The sequence below is a fragment of the Maniola hyperantus genome, chromosome 12, assembly GCF_902806685.2.
Source record: "Maniola hyperantus chromosome 12, iAphHyp1.2, whole genome shotgun sequence".
Lineage (NCBI taxonomy): Eukaryota > Metazoa > Arthropoda > Insecta > Lepidoptera > Nymphalidae > Maniola > Maniola hyperantus.
Genome location: NC_048547.1, coordinates 13,041,676 through 13,063,406, shown reverse-complemented (window position 1 = coordinate 13,063,406; position 21,731 = coordinate 13,041,676). Strand labels below are relative to the sequence as shown.

Below are 21,731 nucleotides of genomic sequence, written 5' to 3'. Positions count from 1 at the left end.
AAATATTACGCAACGAGAAAAGTAGGCGTCAAATGTAGGTAACATTTGACGCCTGCCAGTGACGTCGATGCCTCGACGTTTTGTCACAGGTTCCTTAAGGGCGTTTGTGCACTCATCCGTATTCGGGTCGTATCTATGATTCTTCGAAATGGCCGTCATACAAATACGTACTCATTCGACTCGTATTTTTACCCGTGTTTTCAGGGATGAGTGCACAAGCGCCCTAACTGTCGTGAACAGTGCCACCAGTCACGAACAAGAACTCATCGTTCAAGTGACTACGTTTGCACACATAAACATGTCTACCTAGTATGTAACTTATTTACTTAAGTTTGTATTTGAAAGGTTCCCAAAATGATTGAATCAATAAGTCAATACTCATATAAATAAGAACAGAACCATTATTTTGTGAGAATTACTACAATGGTTATTGGGGAACCAACCCGATTTCTGTGAATAATGTTATCGCATAAACAATAGGAATATCATAGAACAACGGTATAGCTGTATTGAAATACAGAGAGCGCAGGCTATTCCTGGCACGCCTGATTTGTAGATAGGGTTGACACCGTTTTTCTCTTTAATATCCCAAGGTCCCAAGGTGCTGGAATGGCGACCTCGCACCGGAAGACGCAGTGTTGAAAGCACCCCCACTAAGTTGACGGACGACATCAGACGAGTCGTAGGGAGCAGCTGGATTCAGGCGGCGCAAGACCGTGGCGTGTGGAAGTCCCTACAAGAGACCTATGTCCAGCAGTGGACGTCTATCAGTTGATGATGATAATGATGATGATGGCCTTTATAATGGGGAGTGTTCTGCTGATGGTACTGCTTTTGTAAAACCTTTGCATTTTATCTGAATGGTTGTCTTTAGGCGCTATTTTATTTCTGCCGATCCATTCGTACTCAATTCTTCTGTTCATTAATTGTTGCTGAGTTTTTTTGCTTTAACGTTTTTGCGACTGCGTATTTCCCTTGATGGTCACAACTCACAGCCATACTTGGATACGCAATACCACATCACTAAAACATACTTATTCAACGTAGGCATAGCAGAGATAATTTATGGGTATACTTAGTACGCGACAGGTCGAGATCGCAATCGGGGTAGGGGCGCCCCGCACACCCTCACAACCCCCGGGCTAACCGGGTGCGCCTCATATCCCGATTGCCATCTCGACCTGTTGCATACTATAGGTACATTTCACTAGAGCATCCAGGATTTGAGAAAGTGGGACGCAACCCTACTGAAGATAAGTCATAGTCATAAACTATAAATATTATGATCTTGTGCGAAGTTGATGATGTGCGAGGACTTGTTTATGTGCAATCAAAATATCTGATAGCACAGATTTCTGCAACATTGTTTGAACTTTATTACTTGGTGATGATATGATTTGGCGCATGTTGTTACAACCCGTCGGAGATATCTGCAAATCTGGCTTAGTAGCGTCGTGCTAGTGTTGGCACAGGTACTGGATAGGCGAAAACGGGAGAGTTGCGGGGAAGCGGATTCCAGCGAGGTGCGCAGATATTTCCGACGGGCTGTACTTACTTGTTACAAAATCGACGATGTCGATGCCTACTGTAGCACAGTGGTTAGGGATGTCTTATACGTGGGAGGTCCGTGGACTCCGTGGTTTGATTTCCGGTAATTGCAATTTGATAATTTATTCGGTATCTCAAAAGAAAAAAGGATCCCTTATAGGATCACTTTGTTGTCTGTCTGCCCGTCTGTCGTGTCTGTCAAGAAAACCTATAGTTCCCGTTGACCTAGAATCATGTTTGGCAGGTAGGTAGGTAGGTCTTTTAGCACAATACACTTTTTTTTGTCATTTTAGTTTAGAGATTGTGTACAACAAAATTAGCCACGCTAAATAAATTCTGTCCATGCCTGAAGGTAAGAAAGAAGTCTCTCTCTTTGGAATAAAAATTAGCATTGTGACGACATCCAATTTTAATTTACAACAGAAAATGTCAGTACCTATTTCTTATTTGTTGTTAGGCCTCAGGGGAAAAGGCTTTTTCAAAAGACCTTTCTTTGGTGTGTAATGAATTTAAATTATTTAGTTGTTTATTTCTCGGTGTTCTTGGTATTTGTTACTATGTAGGGTTAGAAAGGTAAATTAGCGGCGTAGCTGTATGCCTTTGTTTTGTGCTTTTTAGGGTTCCGTACCCGGAGGGTAGCAATGGGACTCTATTACTAAGCCTCTGCTATCCAGGTGTCTGTCCGTCCGTCTGACTGTCTGTCAGTGGGCTTTACCTCATAAAGCATAATGTGAAACTCTACATCTAAACTTAGTGTCGTATTTATAATATTAGTAATTTGTTGGTCCGCCCCTTGAATAACCCCATGTTGTAATCTAGTGAGAACACCGCCAATGGGAGTTGATTCCACAGTTTGCATGTGCATGGAAAGAGGGATCTGGCACAACGGGCGGTCGAAGTGCACCAGGCACCCAGCTGGTGAGGGTGAAATTGCTTACGGTGGCGCGTGGTGCGGTTGTAGAATAAGGAAGGTGGAATGAGGTCAAAACGCTCTTCACTCCCCATTATAAAGGCGATAGAACACGCAAAGAGAGCTTACGTCTCTGCGGTGCTCCAGGCTTTCCAACGAGCCGGTTATTTTGGGATCGTTCACTATCGAATAGCCCGCCTTATGATGATGATGATGATGAGGCAGTTGACGTTTCAGTTTCAATAAATTTCCATTTCCAAGTAAGTAAGTTACTTTCGAAATGCGATCGCAAGCAGACAGATCAAATATTCGTCGATTCGTAGCATTCGTCGACCATTTTCGTGGAACTACGAAATGTATATTTTGATTGAATTGAGTTGGCCTCAGGCTAGTTATTTCTTGGTAAATAAATTGTATTAAGTATTATCTAGAATCTAGATTTAAAACGCTTGTTAGATAAATATTTTGAGCCCGTATGTTAGAGTAGTACCGGACTGCCTTAACTGTTGATCGTTGAACGTATGTACATTATGTGCATACAATGGTACTGATTCTGAGCACAACTAAATTTTAGAGCAATCGCATCCTCTTCTTACTAATAAGGACAGAGATAGTTTGACAGTTTTAAGTTAAATTTAGATCCGTCGAACCGCGTGACTTTAGCTGCCAGTCGCAAGCGTATCATTTAAAGTAGCGTGCAAATTTAGAGTCCTTAAATGTAAAATTCATGTTCTGTTCTTTTTTAGCAATATTAAAAAGAACAGGATGCAGATACTCTAAATTTAGTTTGGCGAAAAACAACAGAATCAGCGCCAATGTCTCGCAAGATGCAACTCGACTGCTCGCCCACTCAAGCAGTATCCTGTAATGACAATAGGGTAAGAACGGACAAGATGGTACACTTATAAATTTCAGGAAAATTATGATAAGATTGATAAGATATAAAAATAACTAGATATAATATATATAACTAGATATAGATATAATATAAACTTTAAAATTGTATTTCCCAAAACGAACGGGTTTGATAAACAAAAAGATATGTTTGTATTTTCTTACATACAAAAATACATACTTACCTATTCCCAAAAATATCTTTGTGTTTGTGATAATAAAGCTATTTTATTTAGATAGTTAATTGGATAGATTATTATTTTTTAACAATGAACAACCTCAGTTTAGCAATAATAGTTCTAAAGTAGGTGCATAGCTACTCCATATTTTATGAGGTAACGTCGGTGCGCCTTTTAAAAGGATCGTAACTCGGAGCGAAGTATCTACGTAGTGCTATTATATTCTGTGGTTGAGCAAGGTGCAGCCCCACTAGGATTTAAACGGTATAAATAATAAATTAACCTGCCGCTATTCTACGGAATTAAATTGCGAATTTTCTCTTATTAAAACCATGTTCCTACTTGCTACGTAGAACTAGTGCAGAGATTCAAACTCTACTTTTAAAAGTCTGTAGGTATAATGTATAATTACTGTCACGTGACACGTCAAAATTAAGATTGAATGCGGTAAACCGGGTAAATCCTTAGCTGATTAAGAAACATGAATTTAGGAAGGTAGTAGTAATTAAAATAATATTTTAAATATTATAAAATAATAATTAAAAATATTTTTTTTAAATTATTATTTTATAATATTATAATATTTATAATATAATATATATTTTATAATATTTTAAATATTATAAAATAATAATTAAAAATATTTTTTTTTGGTTTGAGATAAAGTTACTTTTTTTTCTAATAAATTGAGATTCTTCAAGATTAGGCAGGTACTTATACGTCTTAGTGAAACGATATGTAAACGGAGACTTTGATTCATAATAATATCAACACATCGCCGGCCCACTAATGAGTACGGGTCTTCTTTCAGAATGAAAATGCCTATGATAATCCACCACGCCGGCCAAGTACGATTTAGCAGACTTCACATACCTTTGAGAATATTATGGAAAACATCGTTAGAGCAAGTGATTTTCATTGCTAGTTTTAAGCACACATAATTCTGAAAAGCAGACGTGCCTGCCCGGGATCGAGCCCTGGGCTCCCAGAATAGGAGGCAATTTTTTTTAAAATTCTGATACAAGTTAGCCATTAACTGCAATTTCACCTGGTGGTAAGTGATGATGCAGTCTACGATGGAAGCGGGCTAACCTGGAAGGGGTATGACAGTTTTTAATAAGCCCATGCCCCTTTGGTTTCTACACGGCATCGTACCGGAACGCTAAATCGCTTAGCGGCACGGCTTTGCCGGTAAGGTGGTAACTAGCCACATCCAAAGCCTCCCACCAGACAATATGAATTAGCCTGTTTATTTGGCTAGTGTCCGTTGAGATAGTCTGCTGAAATTCGGTCAGGAGAATATTATTATAATAATATGCCCCATGTTATTTTCTATGATTGATTTTGGAAGAGGGATGATACCTATTTAGCCTGTTGGTACCCTTAACAGCGAAAAACCAATATTCGGGGAATAAATATTTTATTTTCGTATCGTGCAAGAAAAATAGCTCTTAAAAATCCTTAAGTCCATCAAAAATATTAGTTATAAAAGTACGTAATCTATTGAATAACAAAAATAATTCCATGTATATTCTATCATCATCATCATCATCATGAGCAACCCATCGCCAGCTCGCTACAGAGCACGGGTCTCCTTTTAAAGTAAGAAGGGCTTTGGCCATAGTCTACCACGCTGGCAAAGTGCGGATTGGCAGACTTCACATACCATTATGGAGAACTCTCAGGCATGCAGGTTTCCTCACGATGTTACCTTCACCGTTAAAGCAAGTGATATTAAGGCGCATAACTCCAAAAAGTTAGAGATGCGTGCCCGGGATCGAAACCCCCACCTCCGATTAGACGGCAGACGTCCTAACCACTAGGCTATTATACAGCTTTTCATTTTCCGTTATTTTCGTAATTTTCCGAAATGTTATACGTAAAGAAGCTCCGCTTTATGAGACGTTATCTATACCTAAATATTATTATCGTTGGTCGAATATAAATTTATTTATTTATTTTTATTTTCATGTACCCAAAATTGTAGTTATGAATAAATAAATAAATAAATAAGCCTTTTATTACTGAAAATGGTACAAATTTACAATATTATTACAATTCTAAATTTGTAATTAGATACATGCTTTTTGCTTTAGGTATAAGTACATAATATAGTTGCTTATAGTTACAGTAAGCAAGTTGGTTTACAATATTTTCTGGTTTTTATTTTATTTTATAGAACACAATTTTTGAATTTATTAATACATCTGAATATTTAAAATTTTTGATACTAAATCACAATTTTTTTTTAAATTTGAAAAACATTTATTTTTATTTTTATGGTAAGCTGAGACTTATTATGGTATCTATGGTATGGTAAAATTGTAGTTACAAAGTAATAATGGATTAGGTTACATTGGAAATGTTTATCTCTAAACAGATATACCTACCTTCTTATACAGAATTTACTTATACTTACATTATAAAATAAACAATGATAATTTATTTTCTTACTACCGTTACTTTCATAACATCCTATGCAAAGAACAAAATAAATTAAGAAGTAGGATCGCTGCAAAAGACGTAATATTCCTAAAGTTATTTTCTTTTCATTTCCGAATAATTCAATGCAAACTTACAAGGTAAAGTAAGATCCTTCTTATGTCAGATTCAGGTTAAATGTCGAGCGAGAATTCATAAAATGTGAAAAAATTTACGGAAAGTAGGAATACTGCGCGACAGGTCGAGATGGCAATCGGGGAGGGAATGCCCCTGTACTATTCCGGTGCGGGCGAGCGCGGGTAACGTGCGGGTTTGCGGAGCGTCCCCCCACCTCATACCCTGATTCAGTGGCGTGCAGCTCATAGAGGCATAAACGCACTGCTTACCCTCATTGTAATATTAAGTCAATGCTTATTTTTCATTTAACCTGCTGTAAAATAAGTTCATACCTAAATGCATACCCTGGCTTGAACTCCTGTGCACGCCACTGCCCTGATTGCCATCTCAACTTGTCGCGTACTATATACCTATACTAGCAAATGCCCGCGACTTCGTCCGCGTACTGGTTTCACATGAAATCTGAAATTTTCCCGCTGCAAAAGGCCTCACTTACCTACTCACTCCCATTTTACTCCCTTAGAGGGGGAATTTAGTTAGATCCTTTCTTATCTGATACCTACCCACTAGAAATAGCCTACATTTCAAATTTCAAGTAAAAATAACAATAGTTAAAATTTTTCTATAAAAACATTGCCCCCCTATTTTACCACCCTTAAGGGGGAATTTCCCAAATTGAATTATACAGATTTTTATTATTTAAAGCTAATAACCTAAATGTCGATTTTCACGTCTCTAACTCCAAAAACATAGGACTTTCATACAACCTTCGACCCCCCCTTTCGCACCCTTAGGTGGAGAATTGTCAAAACCGTTTCTTAGCTGACACCTACGTCCTAGAAAGAACCTACCTTCCAAATTTCAAGTTTGTAGGCTTTATAGTTTCTGAGATTTCGTGATTAGTTAGTCAGTCGGTCAGTCAGTCAGTGAGTGAGTGAGTGGTATTTCTCTTTTATATATTTAGATGGTTGAGTAAGAACCACCGAGTAGAAAATAGAACACATAGTAAGTAAGTACTGTGGTATGTATTTCAAAAATAATAAACCCTACCTGAATTTTTGATGATTACCAGGAGTATTTAGGGGCCCGCTATAAAAGATGTAGGTAGGTAATAATAGAAAAACATAAATTACCTACTAGCTTTTATCCGCTCATATACAAGAGCTTCCTAAAACCTGTATGGACATATTATGGTTTGGAGTTGTGGGGCACAGCCAGCAACTCTAACATAGAAATACTACAGCGATATCAAAATTCAGTCTTTCGCACAATACTCAATGCCCAGTGGTTTACCAAAACAACAGAAATACACGAATATCTTGCAATGCCCACAATTAAAGAAGAAAAAAAAATATTAATGCAAAGAAACACAAGGCCAGGCTTGAAGTCCATGCAAATAGTCTGGCAGTGTCACTTACCACATGCAGCAGAGTTAGTAGGCTGATTACAAAAAAAATAAAAACCGACTTCGATACAGAAACACTAAAAATTGAAAAATAATTTAATTTATTACCGAATATATTGTGTATACAAGAGTTAATATAGTTCCATAATAATACTTTTTGGTGCCCGTGCCATTAGCATTAGGTGCATTTAGCTTTAGCTGCGCGAATCGTCTAGACTTCATATTTTTATGAGACTCCACAATGGCACCTCATTGGCACCGACCCCAAAAAATATTATTATGGAACTATATTAACTCTTGTATACATAATATATTCGGTAATAAATTAAATTATTTTTCAATTTTTAGTGTTTCTGTATCGAAGTCGGTTTTTATTTTTTTTGTAAAAAATTTTTATTTCACAATTTTTAGTGGTCCCATGGAATTATGCTATGACTGGTTAAAAATCTACTGTTTACTAAGCTATTACACTGATCGCGAGCAATTTACTCTTATCCGTTGAGGAGTTCCAGTATCTATCTTCGAAGATGTTCATCAGATCTTCACCAAATTTAAATGGGACCAACTTTGAAGTATACCTTTTCAAACAAAAAAGAATTTTCAAAATCGGTCCAGGCGTCTTCGAGTAATCGGGGAACATACATAAAAAAAAAAAAAACGATTCCGACGAATTGAGAACCTCCTCCTTTTTTTGAAGTCGGTTAAAAAGAGTCACAGTAGAAGAACTGTCATGTACACATTAAAGCCAGCGAAAGCATTATGAGAAGAGTTTCTTGATGGAGTGACCTTCTCTCAACCTTGAATGCACTCATAAAAATCTGATAAAAGTCCATCCAATGACTGATTGCAGATAGCTTTGAAATATCAAAAAAAAAAGCTTTTATCCGCAACACGTCGTCTTCGTAGCCTATAGATACCTAAGACCCGTCGATAATAGTAAAGCTATTCATCAGTAAAAGAATTTTCAGAATCGGATTACATCCCCTAGATACGAGTAGGTACATCCAAACTTACAAACTTTACGTTTTCTATATATATAAAAGGAAAAGGTGACTGACTGACTGACTGACTGACTGACTGACTGACTGATCTATCAACGCACAGCTCAAACTACTGGACGGATCGGGCTGAAATTTGGCATGCAGATAGCTATTATGACGTAGGCATCCGCTAAGAAAGGATTTTTGAAAATTCAACTCCTAAGGGGGTGAAATAGGGTTTTGAAATTTTGTAGTCCATGCGGACGAAGTCGCGAGCATAAGCTAGTTCTAATATAAGTGTAGATTTCCATATTTTACAATAACAAACTTTCAAGGTAAAAGAGACCCTTCCAATATTATTCCGAGACGAGACTCAAGCGAGAGTTCCTAAAACACGATAAAAATTTGGGTCAATACATTATGAAGTAGGCTGTAAGACTTCATAAACAAAATTATGGACCCTTTACTTATTGATTCGTTACTTTAAGTAACGTCCTACGTAAAGGACAAGAAGATAACGGATAGGTCCGCTATAAAAGACCTAATTTCTGTCTGGAAAATATTTTCTTTCCATTTAGAACAGTGTTCAGTTATCTCCGAGTGATATAGGGGTTTGACACGCAGTACTTCTGAATAAGTTATACTGCGTTCGCACGGGAGTGAAAAAACCTTTGCTTTAAAATCTAACATAATTAATACATTGATACATGGCTCAGCGGGTGGCGAGGCAGAAGCTAAAGTTGAAACCAGAAGAAATAATGTACATCGATATTTAGAAAGAGATAACGGTTTTGTAGAGCTTTGTCTCTGTGGTTGAGACCGACAAAACGTCACATAGGTATGAGTGACAGAGACTATACGTACGACGTACTGTATTTACTAGGGGACAAAGCGCATAGCATGACATGTTTGGCGAAATAACACAACACGTCAATTCCTTGCTCGCTACGACGAGTCGTGATCAGTGACTGTAGTATACATATAAATCATTGGTCGTGGTATTCGTGCAAAGTCTAACGATAATGTGCGATGTCGTATGTATGTGTGTCTTAGTGAATGCACGGCTGGTAAGACGTATGGATATATATCCATGTATGGATAGGTAGGTATATCCATTTATTTAATTCGAACGGGTTTTTGACGGACGTCAAAAAAGCTTCCGTGCGAACGAGGCCTTCGTATGTTATAAATTATAGGACTTAAATATTCTGGGTTTTAGAGCCGCGTGAGGGTTGCTTTTTTATTTTATTATCATCTAAAACCTTTTATGTTTTTCTTTAGCTTTTTATATTACTAGTGGTTTGATATTTTATTTTACAGGCCTAAAGAAGTGTAGTCTGTATAGTACGCGACCGGTCAAGATGGCTATCGGGGTATGAGGCGGGGGGACGCCACGCACACCCGCATGTCACCCACGCTATCCCGCAGCGGGTTCGCGCGGCGGCTGTGCGGGGCGTCTCCACCTCTATATTGCCATCTCGACCTGTCGCGGACTATACTTTGGCTATGTTTGGCAACAGATGGCTTAGATGCCGTCTGGCGCACAAAACCCGCCTCCGCATGAGAAACTCATGCAGAAGAATCCTTTTAGGTACAGTTCTTGCAATTCACGAAGGCGAGTAAACTTCACTGGTGGTTACGTCGTATACATGGACATTGCGTAAGTGTGCGTGTATGTCGGACGAATCAATCGCGAGCAAGCGCTCGCAAACGCACACATTTACTGTACCTTACTTATACCGATACAACTTAACACAAGCCACAGCCACTCGCCCTCGTGAAATGCAAGAACTATACCGCGGAGTCTCTTTCCAGTTCTTCTCGGACCTTTACCTCAGTTTACCTCAGTAGTTTGCTTCTCATTTGAATATTAAACAAACTCGATGTATTTTTAAAGACACGTATTAGAAACTATTATCTATGTCTGTGGTTTTCCAGGCTTCCCTAAAAAGAAATAATTTTGTTTGTAAATTCTTGAGACTGTGTAACTTTGAAACTGAATATTTTAACCCGAGCCGAGAGGAGACCCGTGCTCAGTACTGAGCCGGCGATGGGTTGATCGTGATGAATGTGCCATAAAATATTTTGTCTAAGTACGAACTATAATAAATTAAGCTACGTGATCACGAACTAATTGTAATTTTTAGGGTTCCGTACCTCAAAAGAAAAAAGGAACCCTTTTAGGATCACTTCGTTGTCTGTCTGTCCATCGTGTCTGTCAAGAAACCTGTGGTACTTCCCGTTGACCTAGAATCATGAAATTTGGCAGGTAAGTAGGTCTTATAGCAAACGTTAAGGGGAAAATACGATTGTAGTACGGAACCCTCAGTGCGCGAGTCTAACTCGCACTAGGCCGGTTTTTATGAGACTGGTTTGGATAATTATACATTTTCATCACGTACTTTTAACGCAGCCAAGCCTAAGTTTGGAAGAAGTTAGTCTCGGGACGTATATTCTACGTATCCTTTTCGAAATAAAACATGTGCCGTTGTGTATAATTGGGAACATTTTGCGCGTATGACGTATGTAGGTACCTATCTATGTAGGTCTTAAGGGCTTTTTCCACCTTCGTAAATCCTACGTATGGTATAGTTACCGTCAAACTAGCCAACTTTGCCATTCAATGATACCTTGCCCAAAAAGCAATTTATAAGCAAATTCGCTGTGTAATTTTTTTTAAATAAATTAACATTTAAACTAAAATTTGTTCGATTTTGATGGCAGGCAAAGTAATTCGGAGTTTCAGCCAACATTGCCCACATCGATTTTTCATCCAAATATAACAATAAAAAAAATACGTGAAAAATACCATGACTATAATTTAAGGCTGTCTTGGCCTAGGTTTCAAATTTTTGATTGTAAGGAGGTCGCTTTAGAGAGCGCGTTAGGGAAACTTCTCTTAATTAATAAAGGAAACCTGATACTAATGAGAGTAGAAATTGTTTCAAATGATTTACCACGTAGTAAATCATTTGAAAAAATGTACGTTACGGAGGAAAGGCGCCCTAATTACGAAATCTGCAACCAACGTGTTGTTACAAGTTTTTAATTAAGCGATGTTTTAGGTGTTTAACGCATTTAACGGCTTAATTAAGCGGTGTTTCAACGCTTATAAAAGCGACGATTAGCCGAAACGTAAGTACGTAGGTGGTTTACAAAACATTTATAGAACCTTTAGAAATGTACAACAAAAAAGATTTTAAACCTTTGAAAAATCTGCCGTTTCTGCTGCGGCTCCCGGTCTTGATGCCTGTCCCTGATATGACACGGGGCCATGTGTCAACGCACGTTGCGTCCCACATTAGCGCCCCTCCCTGTTCCTAGGGAACCAGCGTCAATCCATCAGGTCTCTTACCATCATCCCGACTAATCCCTGCCGGCTCAATGAGCGCAGGAATGTCTATGGTGGCAAGAGCCCTTTCGTACGTAATTATAATATTTTCATTTCTACTACAGATGCGCTGACTGTTCAGCCGAATATTCGTATTCGGTACCTTCGGCATATGTTTTCATGTTCGTATTCGGCCGAATATTCGGTTGATTTGCCACCTACCTAATACCTAAACCTATCCTACCTACATAATATTTAAATTAGGTACTGTTAATATTAAAAAAAGAACATTTAATTTAACAGTGAGGTTAACTAATTACTAAAGAAGTGTGGTTTGTTCCGAAGGTTGTACATAGTTTTTTGTACCTAAATGAAAGAAACACTACTTTTTCTACCAATCATTTATTGACAAATTAAAAAAGATTAACTTTAACAATCAATTTAAATAAAATTTTAATCTAATAATCTTCTGTTTTTTTACAAATGATAAATTAAACTAAATTAAATTTCTATGAAATTAACAATTTTTAAGAACACTGCTTTGAGTAACAACTTTTTGACCCAGTGATTCGGCCGAATATTAGGTTCGGTACACTTTGGATCGAATATTCGGCCGAACATTCGTATTCGGTTGAACCTACATTCAGCGCATTTCTAATTTCTACCATTTTAGTAATAGGTTCGATTTGGGCCTCTAATGCCTAGCCTAGTGCACAGCAGTTTCCGTCGGGCATTGTTTTGGTTCAGGCTTCTAAAAGCCAGACAAATACAATTTACTTTCGCATTTTATTGTATAGTCAGCCTGGATTGAGGCTAATGAGTGAATTAATTAGTTAATGGACGCGCGTCCCATAATATAACGCGAGGCAAGCGTGAAGTTAAGTTATTGCATGAAAACATGCAATATTATTTTATTTTCGCAATCTACGAGTATAACCAACCACTTTAGTATGTCTACTAATCCGCACATCGCCAGCGTGGTAGACTATGGCCAAACCCCTTCTCACTCTGAGAGGAGACCCGTGCTCAGTAGTGAGCCGGCGATGGATTGATCATGATGATGACGAGTATATCATATATATACGATCTTAAAACTGTGAGTATATAACTGTGATATGATCGTTCCTCCCTGTGTTGGGGACAATACGCAGATAAACTTCCAGCTTTTATAAGATAGCGAAAGTCTAGCACGCGCTGGCTCTTAGTCCAAATGTAGTTTTGCAGAATATTAAAGTTGGAGATATCTATGGATATCTCTAGGGAAGGGACGAAAAATGAACCCTCATCAAAGGCATGGAAGTATTAAGCTAGACCTTAATTTGTTTCTGATAAATACGAACCGTAACTTTCTTTTCTGTACAATATTCTAGTCTCTAAATATATGTATAAAAGGAAAAGGAGACTGACTGACTGACTGACTGATCTATTTCTATCAACACAGAGCTCAAACTACTGGACGGATCGGGTTGAAATTTGGCATGCAGATAGCTATTATGATGTAGGCATCCGCTAAGAAAGAATTTTTCAAAATTCAACCCCTAAGGGGGTGATATAGGTGTTTGAAATTTATGTAGTCCACGCGGACGAAGTCGCGAGCATAAGCTAGTTTTTATATATTTCTAGTTTGTATGTAGGCATAGCCTTAATATTCCTTTTTTTAAAAATCCCAAGGGAACTCTTTGATTTTTCCGGGATATAAAATTGCCTAGTAGGTATGACACAAAAAACCGGCCAAGTGCGAGTCAGACTCGCGCACCGAGGGTTCTGTACTAAAGTCGTATTTTTTCGACATTTTGCACGATAAATCAAAGACCATTAATTATGCATAAAAATAAATAAAAATCTGTTTTAGAATGTACAGGTTTCGTTTTTCTTCCCTTCCCTTCCCTTTCATTTTGATATCCCATTTGGTATAGTAATCTTACTTAGAAAGTTAAAAATACTAATGATTTGTTAATGACCATATTTTAATTTTTTTATGATGTAACCTCGAATTCATGGTTTTCGGTTTTTCCTATTACTCGTACATGTGCTATAAGACCTACTTAGCTGCCAAATTTCATGATTCTAGGTCAACGGGAAGTACCCTATAGGTTTCTTGACAGACAGACAGGCAACGAAGTGATCATATAAGGGTTCCTTTTTCCATTTGAGGTACGGAACCATAAAAAAGAACACAAATAGCAAACCTACAATACAGGCCCCGAGGGTCATTTACCTGTGAAAAAGCAAAGTGCTGAATTAGTATTTTCCGATATTCAGTTAAAAGCAAATGGACTGTATCAGCATGCAGAGAGCACTGCATTGCAGTCTGTTGTAATATGCAAATGCATGCATGCATGCAATTAACAGGTAAATTCAATGCACAGTTTACGAGTATACCTAGTAGGTTAGCTTTTTTTCGTTTCATCAGATACGATACGATAGAGATATGCCTACACAAATATATATATTTTTTTATATAAGAATATTAGCCATGTTAAATGACTAGTATTCCCCTTTCCTCTCCAACTAAGCGCCAGGCTTGTGCTAGGAGTAGGTACGACAATAGTGCAACGGGCGGGGTTTGAACCGTCGCCCTTTCGGTTTTTCAGTCCACTCCTTTACCGGTTGAGCTATTGAGGCTCTAGGAAGTTACATACTTTACATTTGACTTTGTAGTACAAGTGCAGGTACTACAGGTACAATGATAACGTTTTTAGCTTTATCTAAATATATAAAAAGAAAAGGTAACTGACTGACTGACTCCTGGTGGAGGCCGAGGTCTAATTAAACACTAGGTCACCACTTAGCTCATCGGGACGTTACAGCTCTCTAGTAGAATAACTCAAACAGTAAATTAACGTTAAACTAACGAAAGGCAGCAACGCAACGGACTTCTAAATCAACCCTTTGGGATGGACGGCTGAAGTTTTTCACTTAACTGAATCAACTAATTGGGCAAAGGGTCTGCTTGTTTGTGTATTCTAGACCTAATTGCGTAGGAGTTTGTACAGTGGTTTGTTTTGAATTATTATGGGCTACAACATATTAACTCCTTTTTAGGGTTCCGTAGCCGAATGAACCCGAAGAAATTCAACCCGTAAGCGGGTGAAATAGGGGTTTGAAATTTATGTAGTCCACGGCATAAGCTCACGACTTTTTATATAAAAGGAAAAGCTAACTGACTGACTGACTGATCTATTAACGCACAGCTCAAAATATGGGCGGATCAAGCTGAAATTTGGCATACACATAGCTATTGTAATTTAAACATTCGCTAAGAAAGGATTTTTGAAAATTCAACCTCAAGCGGGGTAAATTAGGGGTTTTGACGTTTATGTAGTCCACGCGGACGAAGTCGCGGGCATAAGGTAGTACATCTACCCTACCTACCTACCTAACCTACTGTCAAAATTTCAAGTTTCTAATTTTGTGCCGCAGGGAGCCGCTGTGTCGCAAGAACGTGGCGTGTGGAAATCCCTACAAGAGACCTATGTCCAGCAATGGACGTCTATCGGTTGATGATGATGATGAATCTCGTGTTAGGCTGTGCGTTGATAAACAGTCAGTCAGTTTGGACAAATCTTTTTATATTATGTATATCTAGAAGAAGATAGCTCATTCACATTTAGAACAGGTAAGGTAAGCCACCCGTGCGAATCTGGTTCGATTCAGCTAGTTAGGCGAGTAGGCTGGTTGAGCGGTGGTCTTAAAATAGATTAGCAAGGCGTAGCCAGTAGCGTGGAACAGAATGTTTAGTTAGATAGAACGTTAGAGCAAACCGACCGCTTTATCAGTCGGACTAATGGCTTTCAATGTAATTGGGGACTGAGCTACTCTCTATAACTTAGTTGAGTGTCGAGTTACATGACAGGTGGTTAAAGTTGTACGCTAGCGGTGTGTAGGCTCAACCGTATCAAAGATCGGTAGCGCTAGCTGGGCCGACGTTGTGTCTTAAAACTTCTATATATTGTATAGTACAAATTGCAGAAAACTCTGGCAGTGCGATTCAGATTTGCGTGTTCTCCTTTCACTTTCGAGGATGCTACCCGTGCTGCCATCTAGAGAGAGTGGCGTGAGTAGTCAAGGCTTGGGTTCGTATCCAATAGCTCCCTATCCGAGCTCCTATATATGCCTCAAGTGACAGTAGAAGCCTGGCGAGGAGGGAGCAAGCCTCCGCAGTGCCACCGCTGTCAAGTCTTTGGCCATAACTCAGCCAACTGCTTCAGACCCTTCCGCTGCGTTCGATGCGCGGGTGAACACCCTGTCCGGGACTGCCAAAGGTCTAGGGAGGAAGCACCCACCTGTGCAAACTGTGACCAAAATCATGCTGCGAATGACCGCCGGTGCGCGTTCTTTAAGAGAGAGGCAAGAAGGAGAGGCATCGCCATTCCCCCAGGCCCGCCGCGCGCTCCAACTAGGCGTCAGCAACAACAGCAGAGGACCGCAACTGCCCCAGCACCTACCGCCGCGCCTCCTGCCGCGCCGCCAACTACCGCACCACCAGTCAACGCCACATCATCAGCTATCCACGCTGCGCCAACTCTAGCGGCAACCGCAAACCCACCAACTGAACGGGGTCAACCCTTGCGTGGTAAAAACAGGCGAAGGAATCGTGCGCCTCGCCCACGTCGCGCCTCACCAGCGGCAGCTTCAACGCCTCAACCGAGGCAAACAAGGCAAGACGACACTACTGCACGTCAGCCTACTCAAGAAGCTTCCCAAATACCTACCCGGGTTCCCGCTACAACGCAAGAACCCGCCACAGCATCAACTCCAATTGATACCCGGGCCGAGACGCCTGCGGAAGTGTCGGAGCAAATACGTGCTCAACACACTGCTCCGAGATCTACACAGCTGCCCACTCAACCAACCACCGCTTCACGCCCCGCTCAACAGCCCGCTCATACTCCATCTGACACTCATTCCGCTACTCAACGAACCCAGGGGGAAGTGAAGACCAACCCGGACATCATGGCCATCGTCCGGGTTGTAGTGGAGGCACTCATGACCGGGTGGACGGCCTACCTACAGGGACAGGGCGCAATACCGGCAATCACGGCAGGAATGGCAGTACTTGCGCGTCTCCATACTTGCTAAGGATCTTATATTGGAACCCAGGCGGCATTCGCGGTCACATCCGTGAGCTCATTACGCTCGCTCAGTCGCAGGATATCCATGTTATCCTCCTGGGTGAGACAAAGCTCGCGGAACATGTGGAGCTCCGAATACCAAATTTCTTCGTGTACCGGCGCGATGAAGTCTCTCCCCGGGGCTACGCCTATAGAGGAACGGCAGCCCTGGTCCGCAGAGACTTAGTACACGAAGAATTAGAACATGCACCATACAGATCTCTACGCACGCAGGGAGTGCGTGTTCACGCTGGAAATAAGGAGCTCAATCTGTATGCCGCCTACAGACCACCAAACGAGGCATTTTGCAGCACCGATGTCCACACAATCCTCGAGTCGCAAATCCCCACACTAGTCGTGGGCGACTTGAACGCGAAGCACCAAGCATGGGGCTCGCGTCTCAACACCACGGCTGGAAGGATGCTACTCGAGGACAGTGAACGCCACTACTACGGTGTATTGGGTCCAGGAGCGCCGACCAATATACCGTCAGACCACCGCCAGCAGCCGGATGTCCTGGACATCGTGCTGCACTACCAGCTTGACCACCCTATCACTGTCGAGCCCATGTACGAGCTCGACACTGAGCACCTACCGATACTGGTCACTCTCAATCTCCAGCGCGACTTCACCATACCGCGTCCTCCCAGAATTAAAACAAACTGGGAGAAATACACCGTTGCGCTGTCGAAGTTCGAGCTCGCAGGACCCATCTCCACCCCAGCTGATGTTGACCGCGCCACCTGCACCATTACGGCAGCCATTCAACAGGCCAAAAACGAGGCCACCACCATCATGCCTCATACAGGGCGACGGGACCTGCTACCGAGCTCGCTCCGGGACAAGCTCGAGAAGAAGCGCGCCTTACGCAAACTATGGGCGCGTACTCGCTGTCCGAGAGTCAAGCGTGACCTCAACCGTCTTGCACAGGAAGTGTCGCAAGCTCTCGTCGCACGCGAAGATGAAGAATGGGAGAAAACCATCGACGCTGCGTCTGAGTCCGAAACAACGCTGTACCACCTGTGCAAGACACTTACCGGATCAGACTCACCCGTTTACCCTCTTCTAGATAGTCAGGGTAGACGAAGATACTCCCCCATAGACCGAGCGGAGATCATGGCGGAGTATATGGAGGGACAATTTACCCCCAACCCACCGGCCAATAACGACATCGCGACCAGACACTATGCGGCGATCAACCAACAACTAGAGGATTTCTTGTCGGCCCAGATACCTTCTCTCCGGGGAGACCAATTCATCTCCCCGTCTGAGCTAAGGAAAGTCGTCTTCCGACTCCCTAAAAGGAAGGCGCCAGGTGACGACGAATCCAGATCGCCGCACTACAGCAGCTGCCTAAAAGAGTTCTCGTTGCACTGACTAGGCTTTTCAATGGGGTACTCCGTACTTCTCACTTTCCGGAGTCCTGGAAACTGGGGAAGGTTATTACCATCCCCAAACCGGGAAAGGACCGCCGCCTTCCAGGAAGCTACCGACCTATAACCCTTCTGCCGCACATCGCCAAGCTGTTCGAGCGTCTATTGCTGCGAAGGCTCGCCCCGCACTTACAACCACGGGCCGAGCAGTTTGGCTTTCGCAGTAATCACTCAACGACGCTCCAGCTAGCGAGAGGACTCAACTTTATCGCCAGTGAGAAAAACAGAGGCTACTGCACTGTCGGGGTCTTCCTCGACATAGAGAAGGCCTTCGACCGAGTGTGGCACGCTGGACTCCTGGTGAAGCTCCTCTCCACCAATCTACCACCCGCGATTGTGCGGCTGGTAGCCTCATTCCTGGAAGGCAGGTCCTTCTACGTATCCATAGAAGGCACGGACTCCCAGCCGCGCCAGATACGAGCAGGAGTACCACAAGGCAGCTGCTTGTCCCCGTGTCTGTATGCGGTGTACACAGACGACATCCCTACCCTCGCCGAACATTTGCGCGAGGGGGAGGAAGACGTGCTGTTGTCGCTTTATGCTGACGACAGCGCGTATCTCGCGTCGTCATACCATCAGATCATCGCTACCAATCGCATGCAACGTCTGCTGGATTTGCTCCCGGATTGGCTGGATAAGTGGAGAATGGCAGTCAACGTGGGGAAGACTGCCGCGATCCTGTTCGGCATCCGGAAGCCTTTACGTCAGCTCCAACTGCGAGGGCAGGGCATAGAGTGGCAGACTTCGGTGTGCTACTTGGGGTGTCGCATCGACAATAGCCTGAGCATGATCCCCACTGTGAATCACGCCGTGGATCACGCCAAGGCTGCCGCGTCGATGCTGTACCAGATCCTTACCTCAAGCCTCTCACTGAAGACCAAGCTCCGGATCTATGGAGCCTATGTCCGCTCACGTCTGACGTACGCGGCTCCTGCCTGGTATGCTCTCTGTTCAGAATACCAGAAGAGCCGCTTACAAGTCCAGCAGAACAAGTGCCTACGCATGATCGTAGGAGCGCCGAGGTACGTGAGGAATGATGTCATTCATCGCGATCTCAAGACGCCCACCGTGGAGGAGTACGTCCGTACACTTGCGCGGCGCATGTTTGCGCGCGCGGACTACGGACCTTACACACACCTTCACGGCATCGCTCCGCTGACCATTCGACCACCGACCGGGCGTCCACTGCCTCGGGAACTCCTACGACCGCCACCACTAACGTGGCACGCAGGAGATCCTAGCGATGATGATGACGACGCGAGACCCACCGGATATGACACTATCTCCGCGCGCGATGGCCAGCCTATCGTCTGCAGCGCGGAGATCTCCACCGGACCAGACACCACCCCCGTGCGCGACGGCGAATCTATCGCCCGCAGCGCGGGGAACGCAACCAGCCACGAGGCCCCAAGCCAAGATGGCGGGCCCTAGCCAGTGAAATTCCGGCTAGAAGACCAACACCGGGGTAACATGAATACCCCGCGCCCTACCCGGGTAAGGAGGCTACGCCTCGAGGCCCGTACCCCCGCTTGGCCTTCGGCCAACCGGAGAAGACCCTGTCGTCGTCGTCGTCGTATCCAATAGATGTATGGAGTGAGGAGCGCCATCTGCTTGCAATTGTGGCGACCGCCACAAAGTTACATTGCGGTTGCCGTTAAACTTGGCCCTGAAGGTAAGCCAGCTCCCTATTGAGCAGTGTCTCAGAATGAAAAGGGCTTAGCCAAAGTCTACCACGCGAACGAGTGCGGATTGGAAGTCTTCACACTGCTTTGAAACGTTAACTTTCAGACATGCAGGTTTCCTCACGATGATTTCTTTCACCGCGGCGTTCAAAGTGGCGAATTAGCTGGTTGAGCTTTGGTCTTAAAATAGATTAGCAAGGCATGTAGTGTAACAGCATATTCCAGTAGCGTGTAACAGAATGTTTAGTTAGATAGAATGTTAGAGAGGATAATTGGGGACTGAGCTACTCTCTATAACTAACTGTTATGTCCAATTGCATGACAGGTCGTTAAAGTTACATTTCAGTTACCGTGGCTGTTGAAACGTTAAACAGTGAAGGTAAGTCAGCTACCGAATGAGCACGTGTCTGAGAATGGAAAGGGTTTGGCCAAAGTCTACCACTCTTTAATTTACCTGGATAAAAAGTAGCCTACGAGAATGTCTACCTCCGGGATGCAAACTATCTCTGTCTCAAATTTCGTCAAAATTGGTACAGGATACATTTTGACAATGTAACAGACACACAGTCGCACTTTCACATTTATAATATGGGCTATCTCTTCTGACACGGTAGATACGGTCCGTTGTAGCTCACTTCTACTTAAATTTTCCTCATGAAAGGGAAACCTCTTATTCAAAATAGTTCGGCGGTTTAGGGTAGATTATTGTCAATGAATAAATTATCTAAAACCTTTCAAAATCCTAGAGTTTACCGTTGCTATTAAATTCCATTATAATAATGGAATAATCTAATAGTTAAATTTATCCCTAATAGCTATTATTTAAATAATAGCTAAAAAAATAGCCTATCATTTTATCCCAAAGTCAATAAGGTTTGCGATAGGAAAAGATGGTTTTATCGATGTTTCGATACCTCCGTCAATTTTGATAATTCTTTTTGTAACTTGTAACTGATAAGTAATATTTCTTGTAAATTTTTAATGAGGATCTGATAAAATATTTTCGAAGATTCCAGCATCTTGGGACTCTAATGTCTATTTCGAGCTACTTACTTATACCTAATGTACTATTTCCACTTCAGCGTCGCAACCCGATTGTAAGTCCCGCAAATTGCTATTGCGCTGGAACCATGTCTCATTAACATCGAAATGACGTCATTTTGATGTCAGCCGAAATAAAAATATACCTACCATCAGCTCAAAACTTCAGTCTAGTGCAGACGACACTAAAATGGCGGCCACGCGCATTAATAATTTGCGGGACTTATAACAACTAAAAAAAAAAAAATAAATAACAACGAATACATAAATGTCAATATTACGTGAGATTTTATAGTACTTACTTATAATAATAAAAGCTGTGATAGCCTAGTGGTTAAGATGTCCGCCTCATAATCGGAGGTCGGGGGTTCGATCCCGGGCACGCACCTGTAACTTTTGGTAATTATGTGCATTTTAAGTAATTAAACATGACTTGCTTTAACAGTGAAGTAAAACATCGTGAGGAAGCCTGCATGCCTGAGTTCTCCATGATGTTTTCAAAGGTAAGTGAAGTCTGCCAATCCCGCGCTTGGCCGGCGTGGTGGACTATGGCCAAAACCCTTCTCATTCTGAGAGGAGACCGTGCTCTGTAGTGAGTCGGCGATGGGTTGATCATAATGATGATGATTTAAGTATTTCTTTTTAAGTGATTCCC

General features: G+C 42.0%; 1 protein-coding gene across 3 annotated transcripts in view; it reads right to left on the bottom strand.

Annotated features, from left to right (window-relative positions):
- LOC117987008 (uncharacterized) overlaps positions 1–21,731 on the bottom strand; it is a 46,604-nt gene that overhangs the window by 19,728 nt on the left and 5,145 nt on the right. Inside the window, exon 2 of one of the 3 annotated variants that reach the window (XM_069502342.1) lies at positions 13,996–14,024. The exons of 1 other annotated variant lie outside the window; for it this stretch is intronic. In XM_069502342.1, the coding sequence (XP_069358443.1) occupies positions 13,996–14,020 (25 nt within the window). In that variant the 5' untranslated portion in view covers positions 14,021–14,024. The remainder of the gene's footprint in view (positions 1–13,995; positions 14,025–21,731) is intronic. One more of the 3 variants, XM_069502343.1, reaches the window with a different exon arrangement.